The sequence below is a fragment of the Pongo abelii genome, chromosome 11, assembly GCF_028885655.2.
Source record: "Pongo abelii isolate AG06213 chromosome 11, NHGRI_mPonAbe1-v2.0_pri, whole genome shotgun sequence".
Classification (NCBI taxonomy): domain Eukaryota; kingdom Metazoa; phylum Chordata; class Mammalia; order Primates; family Hominidae; genus Pongo; species Pongo abelii.
Window position 1 is genome coordinate 39,738,294 of NC_071996.2, and position 19,345 is coordinate 39,757,638.

The following is a 19,345-nucleotide window of genomic DNA, read 5'->3' on the forward strand; positions in this document are numbered from 1 at the left end:
TGAATTAGTAATCAAAACTCCTTAGAAATGACTGTAAAATTAAAATTATGTTAGAGGATTAGTCTTTTAGGAGTGTCTATTGGAGCATTTTTTTTTTCAATTCCAGAAGGATCTTTTCTGATGACTCTTAGATTTTAGTGTATTCTCTCTTGTCAATGACTAGTATTAGGGGAATTTAAATTCATTCTAATATTAATCTGAAAGAAATATAAATATGAAATGGAGAGAGAGAGAGAAAGAAAGAAGGAGAAAGTACCAAGGAAACAAGGTTCTGAAACAGTCTGTGGACCAGGGGAGAAATGAGGTGGAAATGAAGAATGTTCCTTATATAGGAAAATGGACACCTTTTTCATGTTAATATGAAGAGAGAAGAAAAAAATATGAGAATGCATACAGACACATTCATAGGAAACTGAAGGAGTCTCATCCATTTCTTGCTATTTTTTTCTGTGAAGGAAGATGTGAAGAAGATGTGAGGTCTTAGAAGTTTGAAAATAGTTGGAGGCTTGAAAGAGCTGTCTGTGGAATCAGAGTGAGAAGAAAACTCAGAAGAATGACCAAGCAGTGTGAGAAACTGGTTGAAGATAGAGTACCTATTAAAGTGTCTCCAGTGTGGTATCAGCATTTTCTTCATCTCTGCTTGGCAGCCCTGTTTTAAGAACAGAAAAGGAAGACAATTGGACCAAACTAAGTCTGAAGTTTTTCCAGCCTGAGATGGCAGAACACTGGGACGAGGCCATCAACCAAATTGGCAAGAGAGTGGTTAAAGTAATGAAGCAGGGAGGCTAAGCTGGTTAGGAAAATAACTCATTTTTGCAAGAGCAAAGGCTCGTGGAGAAGATGGAGTAGTCTGTGTAGATAGAATTTAAGATAGAAGAGACGGGAGGGTGGGAGGAACAATAAGTTTGGTAGGCAGTCCTCAGAATCATCTGAATGTGTTTAAAAACTACCCTTTCCTGGCCGGGCGCGGTGGCTCACGCCTGTAATCCCAGCACTTTGGGAGGCCGAGGCGGGCGGATCACGAGGTCAGGAGATTGACACCGCGGTGAAACCCCGTCTCTACTAAAAATACAAAAAAAATTAGCCGGGAGTGGTGGCAGGTGCCTGTAGTCCCAGCTACTCGGGAGGCTGAGGCTGGAGAATGGCGTGAACCCGGGAGGTAGAGCTTGCAGTGAGCCGAGATCGCGCCACTGCACTCCAGCCTGGGCGACAGAGCGAGACTCCATCTCAAAACAAAAACAACAACAACAACAACAACAACAACAAAAAACTACCCTTTCCTGGGTCCCGTCCTCTGAGAATCAGGTAGAATTGGTCTATGGTTTGTCCTGGGGAATGGACTTAGATTTTACAGACAAGGTTGAAAATCATTGTTTAGAGTCTTTTATAAAGAATTTTTGTTTGTTTGTTGTTTGTTTGTTTTATTTTTGTAAGGTGTGTTGACATTTTATTATAAAGGCAATGGGGAGTTAGCAGAGGTTTCAAAAAAGGAGTAATAAAAGTTATTTCGTATTTTAGAAAATGATCTTTTTTTTCCCCCTCAAAGTAATTGACAGATACTAAAACAGAACAATTAAGAAAAAGAAAGGCAGACTTGTGGAGAGAATATGGCATTATTCTGGGCCATAAATGGTGGGATCTTGAACTAGGGCCTGACAAAGGAGTTGTAGAATAGGGGGCTTATTTATTTGTTTTAATATAAGGATTTGTGACACATTTTAATGTTTGTGTAGAATGATGGAAGAGGGTCTAAGATAACTGGAGATATTTATTTTGGATAACTTCTTAGCTTTTCCATTGTTGCATAAAAAAATACCACAGACTTCACATCTGAAAACAACCTTTATTATCTCATAGTTTGCACGGGGCGGAAGTTCAGACACAGCTTCTCTGGATTCTCTGCTTGAGGGCTACACTTGGTTAAAATCAAGGTGTGGGCTAGGGTTGAGATCTGAGCAGAGGCTTGGCTGGGGAAAGCTCCTCTTCTGAACTCCCTCATGTTTTTGGCAGATTTTGTCCCCATGCAGCTGAAGAACCTGTGTTCTGCTAGCTGAAAGCAAGAGGCTACCCTCAGATTCTAGAAGCTGCTTGCAGTTTCCTGTCATGTGACCACGCCGTCAGCATTTCATAACATGGCTATTTTCATTTTCAAGGCCAGCAGGAGAATCTCTCTCTCTCTACACGAAAGAACTCAGTCCTCTTTTAAGGCTTTTCACCCAATTAAGCCAGGCCCACCCAGTATATCTCAAACTGATTAACTGATGTGGCATATTAATCATATCTGTAAATTCCCTTCACCTTTGCCATATACCATAACCTAATAATGGGAGGGACATTCTGTCCCATTCACAGTTCCTTCCCACACTCAAGCAGAAGAGATTATACAGGCATGTACAACAGGATACAGGAATCAGATGATGTTGCAGTTAATCGGGAAAGGAACACAAGAGAAGTATAATATTTTAGGAAATTGATGGCCTCAGCTTTTAGACAAGTTGAATTTTCAGTAAATTGGGCATCAAATTAGAGTGGTTCAGTAGATGGTACAGAATTTAGTGGAGAGATCTGCATTAGAGGTATATATTTGGTAATGATTATTAGAGGTGATAGTTAAAACAGTGAGATTATCCAGAGAAAAACTGTTGCAAGAAGTGGGCTGAAGACACAAGCAAGGTCAATAGAGCTAGAACTTCTAAAGCTGTACTTCAACTCACATCTCTTGATTTCAGTGCAATATCCCATTATACAACTTTTTGCTCTTCTACTGTCTTCTTTCAATAATATCCCACTCTTCCTAATCTGTGGTCCACTGTCTGCCCTCTTCCCATCCCTAAGTCACATTACAGAATCAACATCTTTTTAAGTGAAAGACTTGCAGATCACAGACCCTTAAGAAGGATGGAATCTTTTATAATCCCTCTTCTAGACAGTGAATCTTAGGAGGGAAACACAAGGCCCAGTGAGGGGAGATGGCACCATCTTTAGCCCTGAGCTACCTCATTCCTTCTTATCAGAAACCAGAACTAACTGTGCACTTTTTCCTGTTCCTTTCATCCCAAAATTGCCTACAAAGTAAATGGAGTGGCACAAATTTGAATGCAGATGTCATATTTATTTCTTAAAAATTTGATCTGTTTATCTGAGAATAAAATTATTGAAGCCACTACGGCAATATTGTTGAAAAATGCAAACTGTGATCATGGAAATAGAAAGTGAATTTGATCAGTACATTTTAATCAGACTGTCTTCTCTTAAATCTTTTTCTGTCAGGTTACATTCAAGAAAAATGTGTCATTCCCTGCCCATTTGATTGCAAGTTAAGCGATTGGTCTAGTTGGGGGTCTTGCAGTTCATCTTGTGGAATTGGAGTGAGAATTCGATCCAAATGGCTAAAAGAAAAACCTTACAATGGAGGACGACCATGTCCCAAACTGGATCTCAAGAATCAGGTAAAGTGCATGAAGCAACAAATAAAAAGCTAAAAAAGCTATCCTCATTATTATTTCCCATTGAAACTGAAGTCATTCTCTTATTACAAGGAGCTCATGAAAAGTTACCACAATCTCAGAAGAAGGATTAAGAGGGCCAAAATTAAAATAGTAGAATTAATAATTGAAGCTTTGCTCACTCCTGGATAATGCTGAGACAAATTTGGTATCCTTAGTAGTAATAATATTTGTAAAATCAAATCAAATTGATTTTAAAATAATCTTAAGCTATAATTTTGATATTTTAAAAGTTGGATATATATATGTATTATATATATGTCTAAATATATACATATATATTTAAGTATAAGTAATGCTGCGAGAGTATCACTTATGTCATGGCAATATGATTAGTGGTCTTATCCATCAAGTCCAAAAATGGTGTTCTATTTTTCTTTCACCTAACGCTTTATCCTAATGTTTTTCATTCTCAATCTTGCCAAATCTTCCACAACTCTATAAATCTCTTTTGAACTACTTCTCTACCTGCCTTCTCAAAAATCATAGATATTTTCATAAATAAAACCATGATAGATCCCTTTCCATATACATGTCTAATGAAATTGCCATCCTAAGCAATCAAAGTTGATTAGAGTATTTCAGTTGGCTTTGTATATATAACAGAGTCTAAGATTTCATTAAGAATTATAATAAAGAACTCAAATTTCTCCCATGATTGTGTACTGATTATTAGATTAGGACTGATATAACATTAATCAGTTGACTAGGTTGAGTACAAGATGATTTTGATTAAAAGGTTTTTTATTTTTAGACAGGTGAAGTGTATCTCATATGAGTTGGTAGAGCCTCTGTAATTGGGAAACTTAACAGGATAGCTACATATGCTTCTATTACTAATTCTAGTATATGAATTTCTATCCTCTCAATTCCATTCAGCCTCTATACATGCTGTTTAATGTAAGGAAAATCTCATATGTCTTTTCTTAATTAATTTTAATAGCATGTTTAGTACTGCTCAGACTTGAATATCATGTGTCAATTCAAGACCAATCTCTTTAGCTATTTTTTCCTAAGTTTTTATAAAAGACATGTAACTCATTGAAATTAAAAAAATTATTTCAACAAGATATGTTTAAGTTCTAAGATAGAGCACAGTTATTATGCTAGTCTTTATTTTTAAGGTTTTGTGGTAAAATAATGACCATAGTTTAAGATTTGAACCTTTTAGGGAAAACAAAGCAGAGGATTGTAAAATCAACATAAAGGTTGAAAAAAAAAAACCTCACAAAATTTTGGTGACAGGAAGAGTAAAATATGATTAATGAAAACAGGAGGAAAATAATTAAAGCAGAGATAGTCTGAAGAGATAAGCTTTACAAAGAAAGAAATAATGCAGGTTTATGTTCAGGAGGGAGACTTTTAGGGAAATACTCTGTATGAAGACTATTTGCCCATCCCTGGGGGAATTTTCTGGGCATTTAAAATGAAAAGAACTACTAAGCACTTATAGTTATAAATAATGTATGACAATTCTTTTTATATCTTCCTCAAAACCATCAATGAAAGCTAATGATTTTAATATGCTAATTTTATGAACTAGGAAATTATCAAGGGAATAAGAGGATTTTATCTGAACTCTGACTTTAAGTCTTTATTCTCAGTATGTGAAGGCAAATGTATAGACATGTCTATAACATTTGAGAGTAAGAATTTTATGAAGGGATGACACGACAGTATTTGGGTGCCTGTTGTGACTTAAAGGAAACTTGTTCTAAACAATTCATTAACATATAGCACTTATACCCTCAGGAAGTTGTACAAACTAGAAATTAAATCAAAGTTCAAGAATAATTACATAAATTCAATAAGTGAAGGTAGGTCTGTCTGTAGAGGGTATTTCTAACTTTTGAGTTCCAGAAGGGAATTGCAGCCTTCCAAAGACATTTTCTTTTAGGTTTTCCTTGATGCTCAAAAAAGAATCCTGTATAATGATCATAAATAGAATTTAGTTTGGCTTTTATTTTGTTATAAAGAGATTTCAGATATCAAGTATGTATGTGGCTAAATTAAGAACCTCACCCCAATCCATACGTTATATCTTAAAAAAATTTATTTATTATAAATTGACAATATGGGGGGCACAAAATGATGTGTAATTTATGAATACAGTGTGGAAAAATTAAATCAGGCTAGCTAACATATCCATTACCTCAAATACTTTTTTTTCTCTGCTGAGAACATTTGAAATTTACTTTTTTTGTTGTTGTTGTTTTTGAGACAGAGTCTCACTCTGTCTCCCAGGCTGGAGTGCGGTGGCACGACCTCGGCTCACTGCAAGCTCTGCCTCCTGGGTTCACTCCATTCTCCTGCCTCAGCCTCCCAAGTAGCTGGGACTACAGGCATCTGCCACCACGCTCGGCTAATTTTCTGTATTTTTAGTAGAGACGAGGTTTCACTGTGTTAGCCAGGATGGTCTCAATCTCCTGACCTCATGCTCTGCCCGCCTCGGCCTCCCAAAGTGCTGGGATTACAGGTGTGAGCCACCGCACCGAGCTTGAAATTTACTTTCTTAGCAATTTTGAAATGTACAATACACTATTATTAACTACATTTACCATGCTATGCAATATATCTCGATTGAAAATAAAATGTATTTCTCCTGAGATTTTGTGCCCTTTGAGCATCATCCCCCTTCGCTCCACTTCCAGCCTCTGATAACCACCATTCTACTCAGTGTTTCTATGAACTTGATAGTTTTGGATTTCACATGTAAGTGAAAACATGCAGTATTTTTCTTTTTGTGCCTGGATTATTTCACTTATCATAAGGTTTTCCAGTTGCATCCATGTAGTCTTAAATGGCAGAGTTTCTTTCTTTTTAAGATTGAATAGTATCCCATTGTGTATCTATAGCATATTTTCTTCATCCACTCATCTGTTGATGTACACTTAGGTTGATTCCATAACTTGGCTGTTGTAAATAGTGCTGTAATGAGTATGGGAGTGCAGACATCTCTTCAACATACTGATTTCAAATTTTTGGAGTAAATGCCCAGCAATGGGATTGCTGGATCATATAATGCTATTTTTAGTTTTTTGCGGAACTGCCATATAATTTTCCATAATGGCTTTACTAGTTTACATGTGCACCAAATGTGTATAAGGAATCACTTTTCTGCACACATACTTTATATCTTACCATGAGTTAATTGATCAGGACAATAAGTAATAAGTCCTTTCTCTCACTCGTAAGTTTTTAAATGGCAAGGGCAAATAATATAGTGAAAAATCCTAAATTTAAAAGAAATTCTCTTCAGAGCCATTCTATCGATCAATCTATCTATCTATCTATCTATCTATCTATCTATCTATCTATCTATCTATGTGTGTGTGTGTGTAAGTATGTTTGTAGAAAGATCTCTGTGGTGATTTCATTATATATTTGTTCTTATGTATAGTAGAATCCCATGTGTATGTTATACTGTACATAGAGCTTTGTTTGATGTTATTCATATTTTCTTAATTCATTTGACAATAAATTGGGTTGTCAGCAATTTTCATTTTTAAAAAATATTCCCCAGCTTCTATTATTTATGGCAATTCTTTAGAGGAGGCCACTATTTGTTTCTCTAGGCTAGGCATATGGTATATTTAGAGTTATACCTACTGAGGCTTTTTTATAAAGTTCAATTTTACCGCTAGCTTTAGGTTATTCGTCTCCTGTCCAATTTGTTTCAGTTTTCGATTTACTTTCCTATTTTTGGAACCAGATTAATACCCTATTGCATTTTTACCCATAAGTAAGAGCTTTAAGAAAAAGTAACCAAATTATAACATGAAGAGAGGAACACATCTTTACTATTTGGGCATGAGGAGGATGCATTATGTGTCAGATTGAACATAACATTCTGTTCATAAAAATATTGAATTTTGATGTGTGTATGTGTTTATGTAAATGTCAGTATATCTGAATACACTTATTCATTCTCCTCCACTGCTTCTCTTTAGAATATGAGGTCTTTTTGAGGGCAAGGGCTGTCTTTCTACTTTTGCAACTCATTCCAGTCCCTGTACATTATCTTGTGAGTTGTCAAATTGTATTCACTGGAAGCCTCATTTGAAAACGTAGCCTTCTGTCTGGATGAGTGGTGCCTATTTCCACAGAAATAAACAAAGATATTAGAACTCTGGTCTCTTATGCTGTGATTTGTCATTAGAATTCTCAAAAATGCGAGCTCTTCTAGAGGAAAGAGATCAGAATCCCCAAATTATTATTGCCCAAAGAGTCTTTCAAAATTTTCCTGGAACATCTTGGGTGTTTCATTCCCCATTGCAATCTAACACAACAATATAAATGGGAAGGTTGCTATTATGTACACATGCTCCTCATAAGTTGATCTGAATCTGTTAGTGAAATCAATATTTATCATCTTTCATAAAAGCCTCCTTTTTAAACCAAAACCTATCACCATGATAGCTCTTTCTCTAGAAGTGCCTAAATGACAGCAATACTCAAGTAGCTTTCTGCTAAGTATATTTGCAATGCTAAATACTTTGAGAATGCAGCTTGTCCAAAGCTCTTATCAAGGCATAAAACATCTTCTAAATAGTTTATTGTATTATCAGGTTAGTTGGCTAATGCCCTTGACTCTGCTTTGCATATTGAAATACCTAATATATTTTAATTTTTCACAGTCTCTAATGGGTTGAGTAGATTTAAGTGCACTTGCGCTGTACATTTTTTGCTACATATTTTTTTAAATGTTGCCTAATAGAAGATTAAATATGAGGACATTAAAGCCCTGTTGGACTTACATTTCCCTTTATGAGTTCTTCACATGGTGGAAACCAACAGAGTTCCAGAAAACTATATATTTTGTTTATTAATTGCAAAGCACATGTCCAGTTTGTTTGAATAAAAATTTTGTATCAAGATTAATTACCTGTTCTTTTTATAAGTACATGCTATTTAAATGCATTTTGAAAACATTTTTATTATGTTTGCAACTGAATGAGAGTATATAAATTAAATATATGTGTTCTCTAGCAACAATTGCTATTTTAAAGGTGTGTCTTCTCCCCAAAGAGAGGTATTCTAAGTTGGAAATGAATAATGTAATAAATTTTATTTTTCATAGCAAGGTAATGATGTTTTTAAGAATTTCTTGTTTCCAAAGATATACAAATGTATTTTAGGATGAAGATGACTTTGGGATGAGAAAAATTTCTATGGAGAAGTAGCTTATGCTCATTCTGATACTGCTTTATTAACTCTATTAGCAGCATGTTGGGATGTGAAAATAGGATAACTGCCATTCTATTGCAATATTTGTTTACCCAGAAATATATGGCTATGCTTCAGATTTAATTTGGTTTAATCAGTGTTGGCCTCTTGCATCTTTTCGACCAGCCCAACTCTTTGATCCTGACCTAGGCCTGATCATTCCTGGCAGACTGCTGCTCACTTTGGACATAGAACTTTGGCAGGAGCCCGAGACTTTACTGGAGCAAGAAGTCATCTTCTTGGGTATCCATATGGAAGGCAGCCCAAACTGATCTATGATTGAGCACATTCAGGTGTACTGTTCTTACATGTGGAGGGGAGGTTGGTGGTTTTACCTTGGATAAGAACTTGTTTTAAATATGAAACATCACATGCCGTATAATTAAGGGCTGCAGAGTGATTTATTCCTCAGGGCTATTTGGGAGGATTTAATTTAGAAGACAAAACCCCTAAAACATTTTACCTCTCTCTGCAAAGTAATAATCCCAAAGCCCAGGCATGCACCCTATCTTGGAGGTGGCATAAAATGCCTTATATAAGCTGGTGTTCTTCCATTTGTATCCTTTATGCCGGTCAGCTAGCCCTGACTCTGTGCTCTCAAGTTGTGGCATTGCACTAATTGAGCTGAATGGAGCTTAGAGGAGAGGCAATTTTTCTTTTTTTTCTTGCCCTGTTGCCATTTCCAAGAAAAATTGTTTTTTTCTCCTCAAGAGATTCCTCTCCCCCAACATTTGTATCCTCACACACCCTATTGTAGATCATTGCAATGTACTATCCCCTCAGGCTTGTTAAATCTTTTGAATCTTTGATCGTTATTCTTGCGAGCTGTCAGAATCAATCATGAGAAGCAATTTTCCTGTATCTGTTGCCCACGTAGTCTTACATTTTACTATATTTTTTCATACTGGTTATTGCTATTCTGCATGCATCCAAACTCAGTTTTAGCTGTTCTTCAAGATATTTGCTATGCACCTCTAGAATGTTCTCTTCTAGGCTGGCTTGTCAAATGTCCCTAAGGCTGTCCTTGGGCAGGGTTGTGAGGATTGGCTGGAGACAGCTATAAAATTGTGAAGCTGGCAAATTTTGTCTAATTTTGCCATTGGAAGTCTTTCACTGTCCTCCCACATCTCATATTATTCCTAATCCCTTAACTCCTAACTCCCTGAAATATTAGATAGCATTAGCTTCAACAGGAAAATCAAATCATCTGTTTATAATTTTGCAAAACTGTCTTCTTAACCAAGTGCTTCAAGTAGAAGCTCCCAAGTAGTTTTCTAGAAAAACATTACAACCTGCTTTCCAAATTTTCTCTGAATCAGTCTGTCATTTAAGCTTTAAATAAAGAGTGAAAAGCTCTCCCCTCCTTTCAGGCATTGAAAGAATAAGAATCTGACTTTATGCATGTAAATTTTTTATACTAAATGTACCAGAGGACTTTAAAAAGTTTGTGGAAAAATGGAATTAACAGATAAAAATACAAAAGATATACTTTCTCAACATAAGCTCCATCCAGGTCAAGACACATCCAGGTCAAGGCTAGTAAGTGATGATACTAGCCATTTAGTCCACCCCTAAATAAATGAAGGTTCTGGGAATTTAACCATGTCAATGCAATCAATCATTTTTTACATTATTAACCAAAGAAAAATGGGTGCCCTTTCAAGATCTTTTTAAGATTAGGAAACAAACAAAAAAAAGTTAGAAGAACCAAATCAGGACTGTAAGTGGATGACTAATAATTTCCTATGAAAAACTCTCACAGATTTGCTCTTGTTTGATGAAAGGAATAAGACGGAGCATTGTTGTGATAAAGAAGGAATCTCTGGTGAAGGTTTCCCAGGGGTCTTTCTGCTAAAGTTTTTATTACCTTTCGCAAAACACTCTCACAATAAGTGGATGTGATCATTATTCGAACCTCCAGAAAGTCAACAAGCAAAATGCCTTGAGTATTCCAAAAAACTATTGTTATGACCTCTGCTTTTGACTGGTCTGCTTTTACTTTGACTGGACCACTTCCTTCTCTTCATAGCCATTGCTTTGATTGTGTTTTGTCTTCAGGATAGTACTGATAAAGCCATGTTTCATCCCCTGTTACAATTCTTTCAAAAAATGCATCAGGATCTGGATCCCACTTTTTAAAACTTCCATTGATAGCTCTGCTTTTGTCTTGCAGCTAATCTGGATGCAACAGTTTTGGCACCCATCAAGCGGAAAGCTTGCTCAAATTTAATTTGTTTTCAGTCAGAATTGCGTAAGCTGCAGTAGTTGAGACATCTATAGTATTGGCTATTGTTTATGCTGTTAATCATCAGTCATTTTCAATTCAGGCAATACCAATATAAAATTTTTCCTCAAAAATTGGTGTACATGGTCTGTCCCTTTGGGCTTCATCTTCAACAGTGTCTAATACCTTCTTAAAATGAGTTATCTTTTTGTAAACTGCTTTTATTTTATTTGGCGTACTGTCTCCATAAACTTTTCATAAAGATCAATGATTACACCATTCTTGTACCCAAGCTTTCCCATAAATTTGATTTTTGTTCTTGCTCTAGTTTTAGCAGAATTCATGTTGCTCTGATAGGGACTCTTTTCAAACTGATATCTTATCTTTCTTAGTGCATCAGACTAGATCCTGTCCAGACATGTAACAAGTTAATATGAGTTGATTTTGGTACAAAAAATTTTGAAATCTATGTGTCCTTTTTTCACCATACACATTTTCCATGAACTTTTTAAGGACCTCTTATAGTAGTTTGAAAATTAAATCCAAACCGATGGGAGTACAGTATCTTTAAGAAAAAAAAATTTAAATAAGAAATTTCCTAATACCATTTGAGAATAAGATTCTAAATTGCATGCTAAAAGTCTCCCATTCTTTAGATTTTTTTAAAGCTTTATTCCAGTATTAAGATAAAGTGACAGAAAGCAAGTGACCTGTGTATTGTCACAGGTTCCTGCAGAAAAACATTTGTTAAAACATGAGTTTATTTTTTTCTACATGACTTAAGATTCAAGATAAAAAGACCCAGTGTGGTGGCTCAAGCCTGTAATCCCAGCACTTTGAGAGGCGAAACAGGCAGGTCACTTGAGGTCAGGAGTTCGAGACCAGCCTGGCCAACATGGTGAAACCCCATCTCTACTAAAAATACAAAAATTAGCTAGGTGTGGTGATAGGTGCCATAATCCCAGCTATCTGGGAGGCTGAGGCAGGAGAATTGCTTGAACTCAGGAAGTGGAGGTTGCAATTAGCTGAGATCGCACCACTGCACTCCAGCTTGGGTGACAGAGTGAGACTCTGTCTTTAAAGAAAACAAACAAACAAAAAAAGATTCAAGATAAAAATAATAATCTCTCTGAGGAACCTATCTAGGTCTTTTGAAATCTGGAGTTTATTGATCGTAACCATTATTGGTCATAAGAATGGAAAAATCACTGGGATTGGGAGGAGACTGTTACAAAAACAGCTTTCCAGGCACCTGCTCTGGAATCTGTAGTTCAGTACACTTAGAGTGGATTAAGGAATGTGTATTTGTTAAAACAAAAATGGTTTATTTTTGCTGGTCCTTCTGATAAGGCAGGTTTGTGAATACTACCAGGGTTAAGATTCTTGCCCAGTGAAGCCATCATTTCTTCTGGTCAGCCATGGAAAAACTTTTCTCTGCAGTTGACTTAGCCTACCCTTTCTAATTCAAACAATGAAAGTAATCACTCCTTGTCTGCATGATACCATACCCAAAGCAAATCTGTGAGGACCTTTCCATTTTACAGAAGAGGAAACTAAGGTTTAGAGGATGTAATAGCTTGTCCAGTGTCACCCACTGGTATATTAAGTGGTTAAGACTCAATCAGTTCACTTTCCAAATTGAACTATTCTGAGTCTCCATTTCATAATCTGGTCAATGAGTATAACTGTGACAACTGTCTCATAAGCTTATTATGATTATAAATAAGCTAAAGTGAATATAAACTTCTTATCTCGTTGCTTGACACACAGTAAGTACTTGATAGATGTTAAGTATGAACACTTTTTCTTGGTCTCTAACATATAATATCTGTTTCCACATCAGTTTACTTTTATTTATATTATATTGCCTTTTAGAAATAAGTTATGCAGATTGCTCCTCTTTTTGCATTTATCTCCTGGAGCATTTGGATTCAAATGTTTTCATTGTAATGATTCAGCTTAGATGAATAGTAAAAGCTGTTGTCACTGCTTCCTGTATGGAATCAGTCTGTTTTATTTTATTCTTAAACACCTTATTGGGCATAGCATTTTTTCCCTAATGACGAAAAGTAATATAACTTTTAAATAACTTCCCATGAATGTGTAATTCTTTCACCCTTTTTGTATATTTATAAGAAGGAGTGCAGACAGAAAGGCACACAAATCCTTAGGTACACAACTCTATGATTTTTCACAAAGTAAACATTCTCTCTCACTTACTACCAATTGGGGTCAAGAAGTAACATATCATCAATATATCAGATGACCTCTCTGTTTCCTAAATCCTCCACTGCCGCCTTCCTCTCACCAAATATAACTACTATTCAGATTTTTAACATAATAGATTAGTTTTATCACTAAGGAAAACAACTTTATGTAAGTGGAATTTTGCATTATGTACTCTTTCACATCTACCTTTTTCTACTTAATATTATTGTTCATGATGTTACATGTAGCAATATTTTGTTGATTTTTAGTGCCTTATTTCATTGTATATACTTCATTATTTTATTGTATATACCACATTTTGTCATTTTATTGTTGATGGGCATTTGGGTTATTTCCAGTCTGGGGCTATTACAAATAACACTATGACCATTCTTGTATAAGTCTTTTAACAATAGACACATATGTGTGCATTTCTGTTCAGCACATTCCTAAGAGTAGAATTGCTAGATCATAGGATATGTAGATATTCAATTTCAGTAAGCAATTGGCATTTCATCTTAACTTGTAAACTATCACAGGTCTTCATAAATACAAATAGTAGATAATTTTAGATAATGACTTAACATATGATCTGACACCCTGAAAAATAAAAGCCATGTGGGTGCAATAAATGTTTATCTCAACACTTCTCATCACAGCATATCAGTAACTGCTGCCTAGTCCTGAGTCATGTATCTTGTCCCAAATGGCAAAAGTACATAAGCACTACCTTCCCGCTGGACTCTGCTCACTGCACTCCAAAATAACCATCATAACCATTATGTTTCCTCTGTCTCTTATCTCCTTCCCTCCTCTTCAATCTATTCTTCATACAGAAACCTTAATTTTCTACATCATAAGTCTGATATGCCTTAAAATTTTTCAAAGCTTCTTGTTGCCTTTGAGACACAAAAGCAGCTTGTGCACAGCCTCTATAAGCTGACTAAAACTGGCTTAAAGTCTGCAATAGCTTATCAGAAAAGGATGTTTGTAAGGCTGGTCCTCTGTGTAATCAGAGTTGTAGGTCTGGGTTGTAAATCAGAGTTGATGGCTCCTATGGTTAGGAGGTTTAGCCCATAGGAATATAGATATTTCTCATGCCAGCCAGACCCTGAATCCCTAACTTGTAGATAACTGTTTTTTTTACCTTTGGGTTCATCATAATTGATAGAGGGGCATCTGTTTGGGTCTCTCACATTACACTACAACATGATTTCCTCATTTACTTTTTGGTTTTAATGTTTGTCCCTCCCCAACATCCCCAAAACATATACTACTCAGTTCCCACGAGTGCCTTGAAAACTGCTAACAGTGTTATCTTAGGTTGGGTTCTCCCAGAAAGAGTGCAGGATTTGAGAGCAAGAATTTTATTTTTAAGTGCAGACAACACCATTAGGTGTTGAAGTGTTACAAAGAGATGAAGAAGCCAAGAGAGATACATTATTAAGCCAGGTACCATAGTGGCCACTGAAGTTTAAGCTTGTGGGTAATTCTGGGAGGCTGTGCAGAACACATGCCTCAGATTTATCTCACTGAAAGGCCAGGGAGCTGGAATATTCATAAGGAAATTTCTGAGAGTCCTTGGTGGAGGGAATGTTAAGTCTTCGCACTTTGTACTAAGTATAAGCAGTCTTCTGTTCTGGAAGAAACCCTTAGGCATAGAAATACAGGTTCCAGTAGCTGGAATTTGGCCAGAGCACAGTGAAAAGTTGCTATTAGTATTATCTCCATATTGAAGAGCTGCTCAATTGACTTTTTAAAAAATTATTTATTTATTTATTTATTTTACAGAGGATATTGTGTGGTCTATGCTATCCATGTTGAAACCAGAAGTAAATTTTATTTCCAATAAAAATATGCTTTATGATAGCCCAGTGGTCAATTAGATATGTATCTTTAGTCGCTTGTGTTTGGAGTAAAATAGGTGTATAATCATCTCACTCTGCAATCTTATGTGGTCTCTCCTGAGACTGATTCCTTATCCTTTGTGGATGTTGAATCAAAATTATTGCAAAGAGCAAATCTGGGTATAGAGCCCAAAGCATGTCCCAATTTAGGAGAGAGAAATAAGGAAGGACATGCAAAGGCTTCAGAACAACCCTACAAGGAGCCTTTTTTTTCTCCTTTATGTGCTCTGCCATATATTAATCCTTTTTTCTACCACTGCTACCAAGTATAGTTTTATTTGTCTGAAACTAGGAGTAAGCAGGAGGCAGAGTAGGGTGGGACTGGGATGTGAGCCCCTTCAATGGCATTCCCCATGCATGAAAAAAAGAAGAGTACCTGGCTGAATGTAACTAAGACATTCCAGGACAATTGAATACTAGAATAAAAGACGTTCAAGTTGGGAAGAAACCTAAAAATATCTAATCTACTAGTTGCCAAACATGGCTGCACATTAGATTTACATGAGAAGATTTATGACCCCTGCTCCTCTTCCTAGACCAATTAAATCAGAATATCTAGTGATGTGATCCAACTGTCTATATGTTTACAAATCTTCAGGTGATTCTAATGGGCAGATAGGACTGAGGATTGCTGTCTAAGGCAACCCCTTCATTCTGTAAATGAGGTAACTGGGACTCAGAGCGGTGATGTAACACCTAATTACTGACTAGAACAGGGGTCCTGACACTTGGTCCATCGCTCTTCTTTTCTACTTTGAATACATCTTCCACCCAAATGAATGCAAGTGCAATAAGACACATCAGTAACATGGGTGTGTACTACATGTTCATTGTTCTTAGAGGCAAACAAGCCAGTGGCACTCTGGCTTCATCCTCTAATATTGCCTTCTGACAATGACTGTCTGAACCACTAATGTCAAGTGGTGTTTACCATGAGCAAGTAATCTCTTTTGGAAGATGGTTTAACTGAACCTGTAGCTTCCAACAACTTTCTATTGCTTAGGTGGGGAAAGACCTTACCTGAAGGCTGTGTATATTCCTCTGAATATGTGGAAAAATAAAATATGAGGTGTTTCATGGCCCCATGGTTTGGAGTGGCATGATATGGTGGTAAATATATTTTCCTTTGCATTATTCATTAAATATTATATATGTATCCTCATGCTATATAATTAAAATCATTGCAAGTATTATGCAGGTGGGTAAAATGATATAAGTTTATAATATGGATGAGAATCTTGTAGCAGACAGTAATTTGTTAATAAGCCCCAGTAGCTTTCAAAAAGAGAAGTGGTAACAATAAAATGGAATTCAAGGTAATTGTAAATATTTTGGAAGGCTTTAACTCAGTGTACTTGTGCTATTATTCGTTTGTTCTTTCATTTATTCATCACACACTTATTTTACTCTATTGCTCAATGAGTTTCCATTGAGCACTGGCATTCCAGGAGTTTTGAGTGGGAGGTCGTAAAGTGTGAAGTATCAATAATAATGCTGTGGATCAAGCTTGTCCAACCCATGGCCTGCATGTGGCCCAGGACGGCTTTAAATGTGGCCCAACAGAAATTTGTAAACTTTCTTAAAACATTATGAGACTTTTTTTTTTTACTACTCTAGATGCTTATGGCATCTGAGCTGCTTTATCTTTTTCAAATACACATGAAACCAGTTTGCACGCAATCAGCAAAATTGCCCTTTCTCCTCTTTATTAGGATGATTTGCAACTAAAAGAAACCTTAAGCCAAAATGGGCTTGAAGAGTAAGGAAATGCATTATCTCATATAGCAAGAAGTCCAGAGGTTATGGAGACTTCAGGGCAGGTTGGCTCTGTGGCTCAGCAATGTCATAAAGACAGAGCTTCTTTTCGTCTCTCTCTGCTTTGTCATCTTCAGTGTTGGCTTCATCCTCTGGTTGTTAGCAAGATGGCCCAGCAGTTTGCAGAGTAGCCTCCTGAAGCAGCAGTGACCAAAAGAATAAGAGAGTGTTGCTGTTCTGGGAATCTTAGGTACAACAAAATTCTCCCAATGCCTCCCCAGCTCTCCCAGAAGCCTTTTCCTCATGCCGCACTGACTGAAGCTGCATGTATGTCCATTCGTGAACTACTCATTGGAAGAAGTCCTGGGAAGAGCTTGATTTGCTCAGACAAGTGGTTTCCAAACTCTTATTTCTTAAACTTCTTGGCACATATAGAAATCTATAATATTTGTCTGACGAACTGGGATACATGTTCAGAACTGCTTAAGGCAACAGTGAACGATCTGAGACCCTAGGTTCTGTGGGGTGGTGACAGCAATGTCTCAGTCACACCTGGAATGCATTTGTTATACACTGGTGTGGGAGGGCAGGACTTCTCAGACTTTAATATGTACGTGAATCATCTGACAGATGTTACTTCAGTGCACACTGTGATTGAGTAGGTCTGGGGAAAGGAGATAGCCTGCAATTCTAACAGCTGCCAGATGAGGGCAAAGCTGCTGGTCTGCAGATTACACTTTGAGATGCCAATGTGTCTTAACTAGTTGGAAGGTTTTTTCGTAGGCTGATCACCTAGGGTGGAATGCTTGTTGAGGAGTAAATAAGAATGTCCCCTATATACACTTAATGTTACTCTCTTTTTGATACCTAATTTGATAAAAATATAATTAATTTTAAATAAAATGTTGAGATGGGAAAATTAAGTAATGTTTTAAGTCACATATCAGAAAGTCTCATTTGCAATGGGAAAAATGGCCGAATACTTTCTCTATGAGGATACAAGTTGCATTGACCAGGGCTCTTCCTTGACACTTACGTTTTTGACAAAGGGATGGTTCTATCTTGCAAGCTATTTTCTGTAAACAACCTTCCAATGCCTCACTCACATGATAAATAAGGAAACCCCAAATCAGATAAGCAATACATGCATACAACACATGTTTCTCCTTTTGTTTTCTCTGACCTCTGTAACTATGTAAGCCTCTTTAGGTTATTTACAAATGATTTAAAGGCATAGTAAAATTATGCACATATTGATGAGTGCTCATAACAATACTAATGAAGAAAACTAAGCCTAATATTTTCTATAGATTTCTCCAGAATGTTTTGATTCAAGTTAAACCTTCTGTAGACTATTGAAGTTGGAACACCATTTAGTAATGCATGTAACAATAGCAGCTGGCAGGGAGAAGTAGAGCTGCATATTGTTTTGCAGGAAAGTGAAATAAGAGCCTGTGTTTATGAAAAGAAATCCCAGTGAAAATTGTCATTTAAAGAGATTTATATATTTAGATTTAGATATGCAGTTGCTATAAAAAGTTTAAAAAGCCCCAGAGGGATGATACATTCAGAATAGGTGAGGGTAGAATCTTAGCAAGTGCAAGGCAATGAGACATCAGACACTTAAAGCTTGGTTTAATATGCACATACCCATCTAGTTATTTGCTAATGTTCTACTGCTTCGCATGTGTCTCTCCTGGTTTGTCCTCTAAACTTGAAGATGCTGGAAGGCGTGTGTCTTATCTTCTATCACCATCATGAGTCTCCAAGGGCTGAGCACTTGGAACCACATGAGTGAAAGTCTGGGTGCCTCCAAACAAAAAAGAAAAGAAAAAATAAAAGCTTTAGAGGCAAATAGATTTGTGTGTGTGGAGGGGTGGGGGGTGGGGGCGGTGGGTAGAACTTTTGACATAGTAAAAGTATTACATTATTTCCTCTGAGTAAATTGAGTCACTGGAGAATAGTTAGCATGTATATTTAGATACTTTATTTTCAGATTCCATTTTTGGCCTTATATGAACTTCCCTATGGATTCTTTATGGTGTTTACATTACCCTCTACATCAGTCAGAGCTAGAAACCAGACAGGTAGCATCAAGCCCTGTGAAAGAGAGTAAAAGGGGAAAAGTTTGATTCAGTCCTTTTAATGTATTGGTGTGGTCAAAAGAGATTGGCCTTTTTGTTGACTACTGAATTGCTAATTTTGTGTATTTGTTAACTTTTAAAATGTTGGTTTTTATGTAGTTGATTAGGCCATGTCTATATAAAACTGAAACAAATGGCCAGTTCAATAAAGTCCAGGGAACATAATTTATGAAAATAGAACATGTAGTGGTTTGAATGTAGACCTATCTGGATCTGTCTAGATTCTGTCTCCTCACCCTTGGGATTACAGGGATTAATATTTAAGTCTCCCATGTCTAAGAGATCAAACCAGAAAGATAATTGAATAGAATACTGAATAATTCTGGTGAGAAAAATTAGTCAAGTTAGCTGCATAATGCTAAATAGAGATAGCGA

The 19,345-nt window shown here is 36.4% G+C and overlaps 1 protein-coding gene across 1 annotated transcript in view; it reads left to right on the forward strand.

Annotated features, from left to right (window-relative positions):
• Positions 1 to 19,345, forward strand: part of THSD7B (thrombospondin type 1 domain containing 7B) — a 908,978-nt gene that overhangs the window by 679,748 nt on the left and 209,885 nt on the right. Inside the window, exon 15 of the mRNA XM_024243556.3 lies at positions 3,271 to 3,449. Coding sequence (XP_024099324.3) covers positions 3,271 to 3,449 — 179 coding nt within the window. The remainder of the gene's footprint in view (positions 1 to 3,270; positions 3,450 to 19,345) is intronic.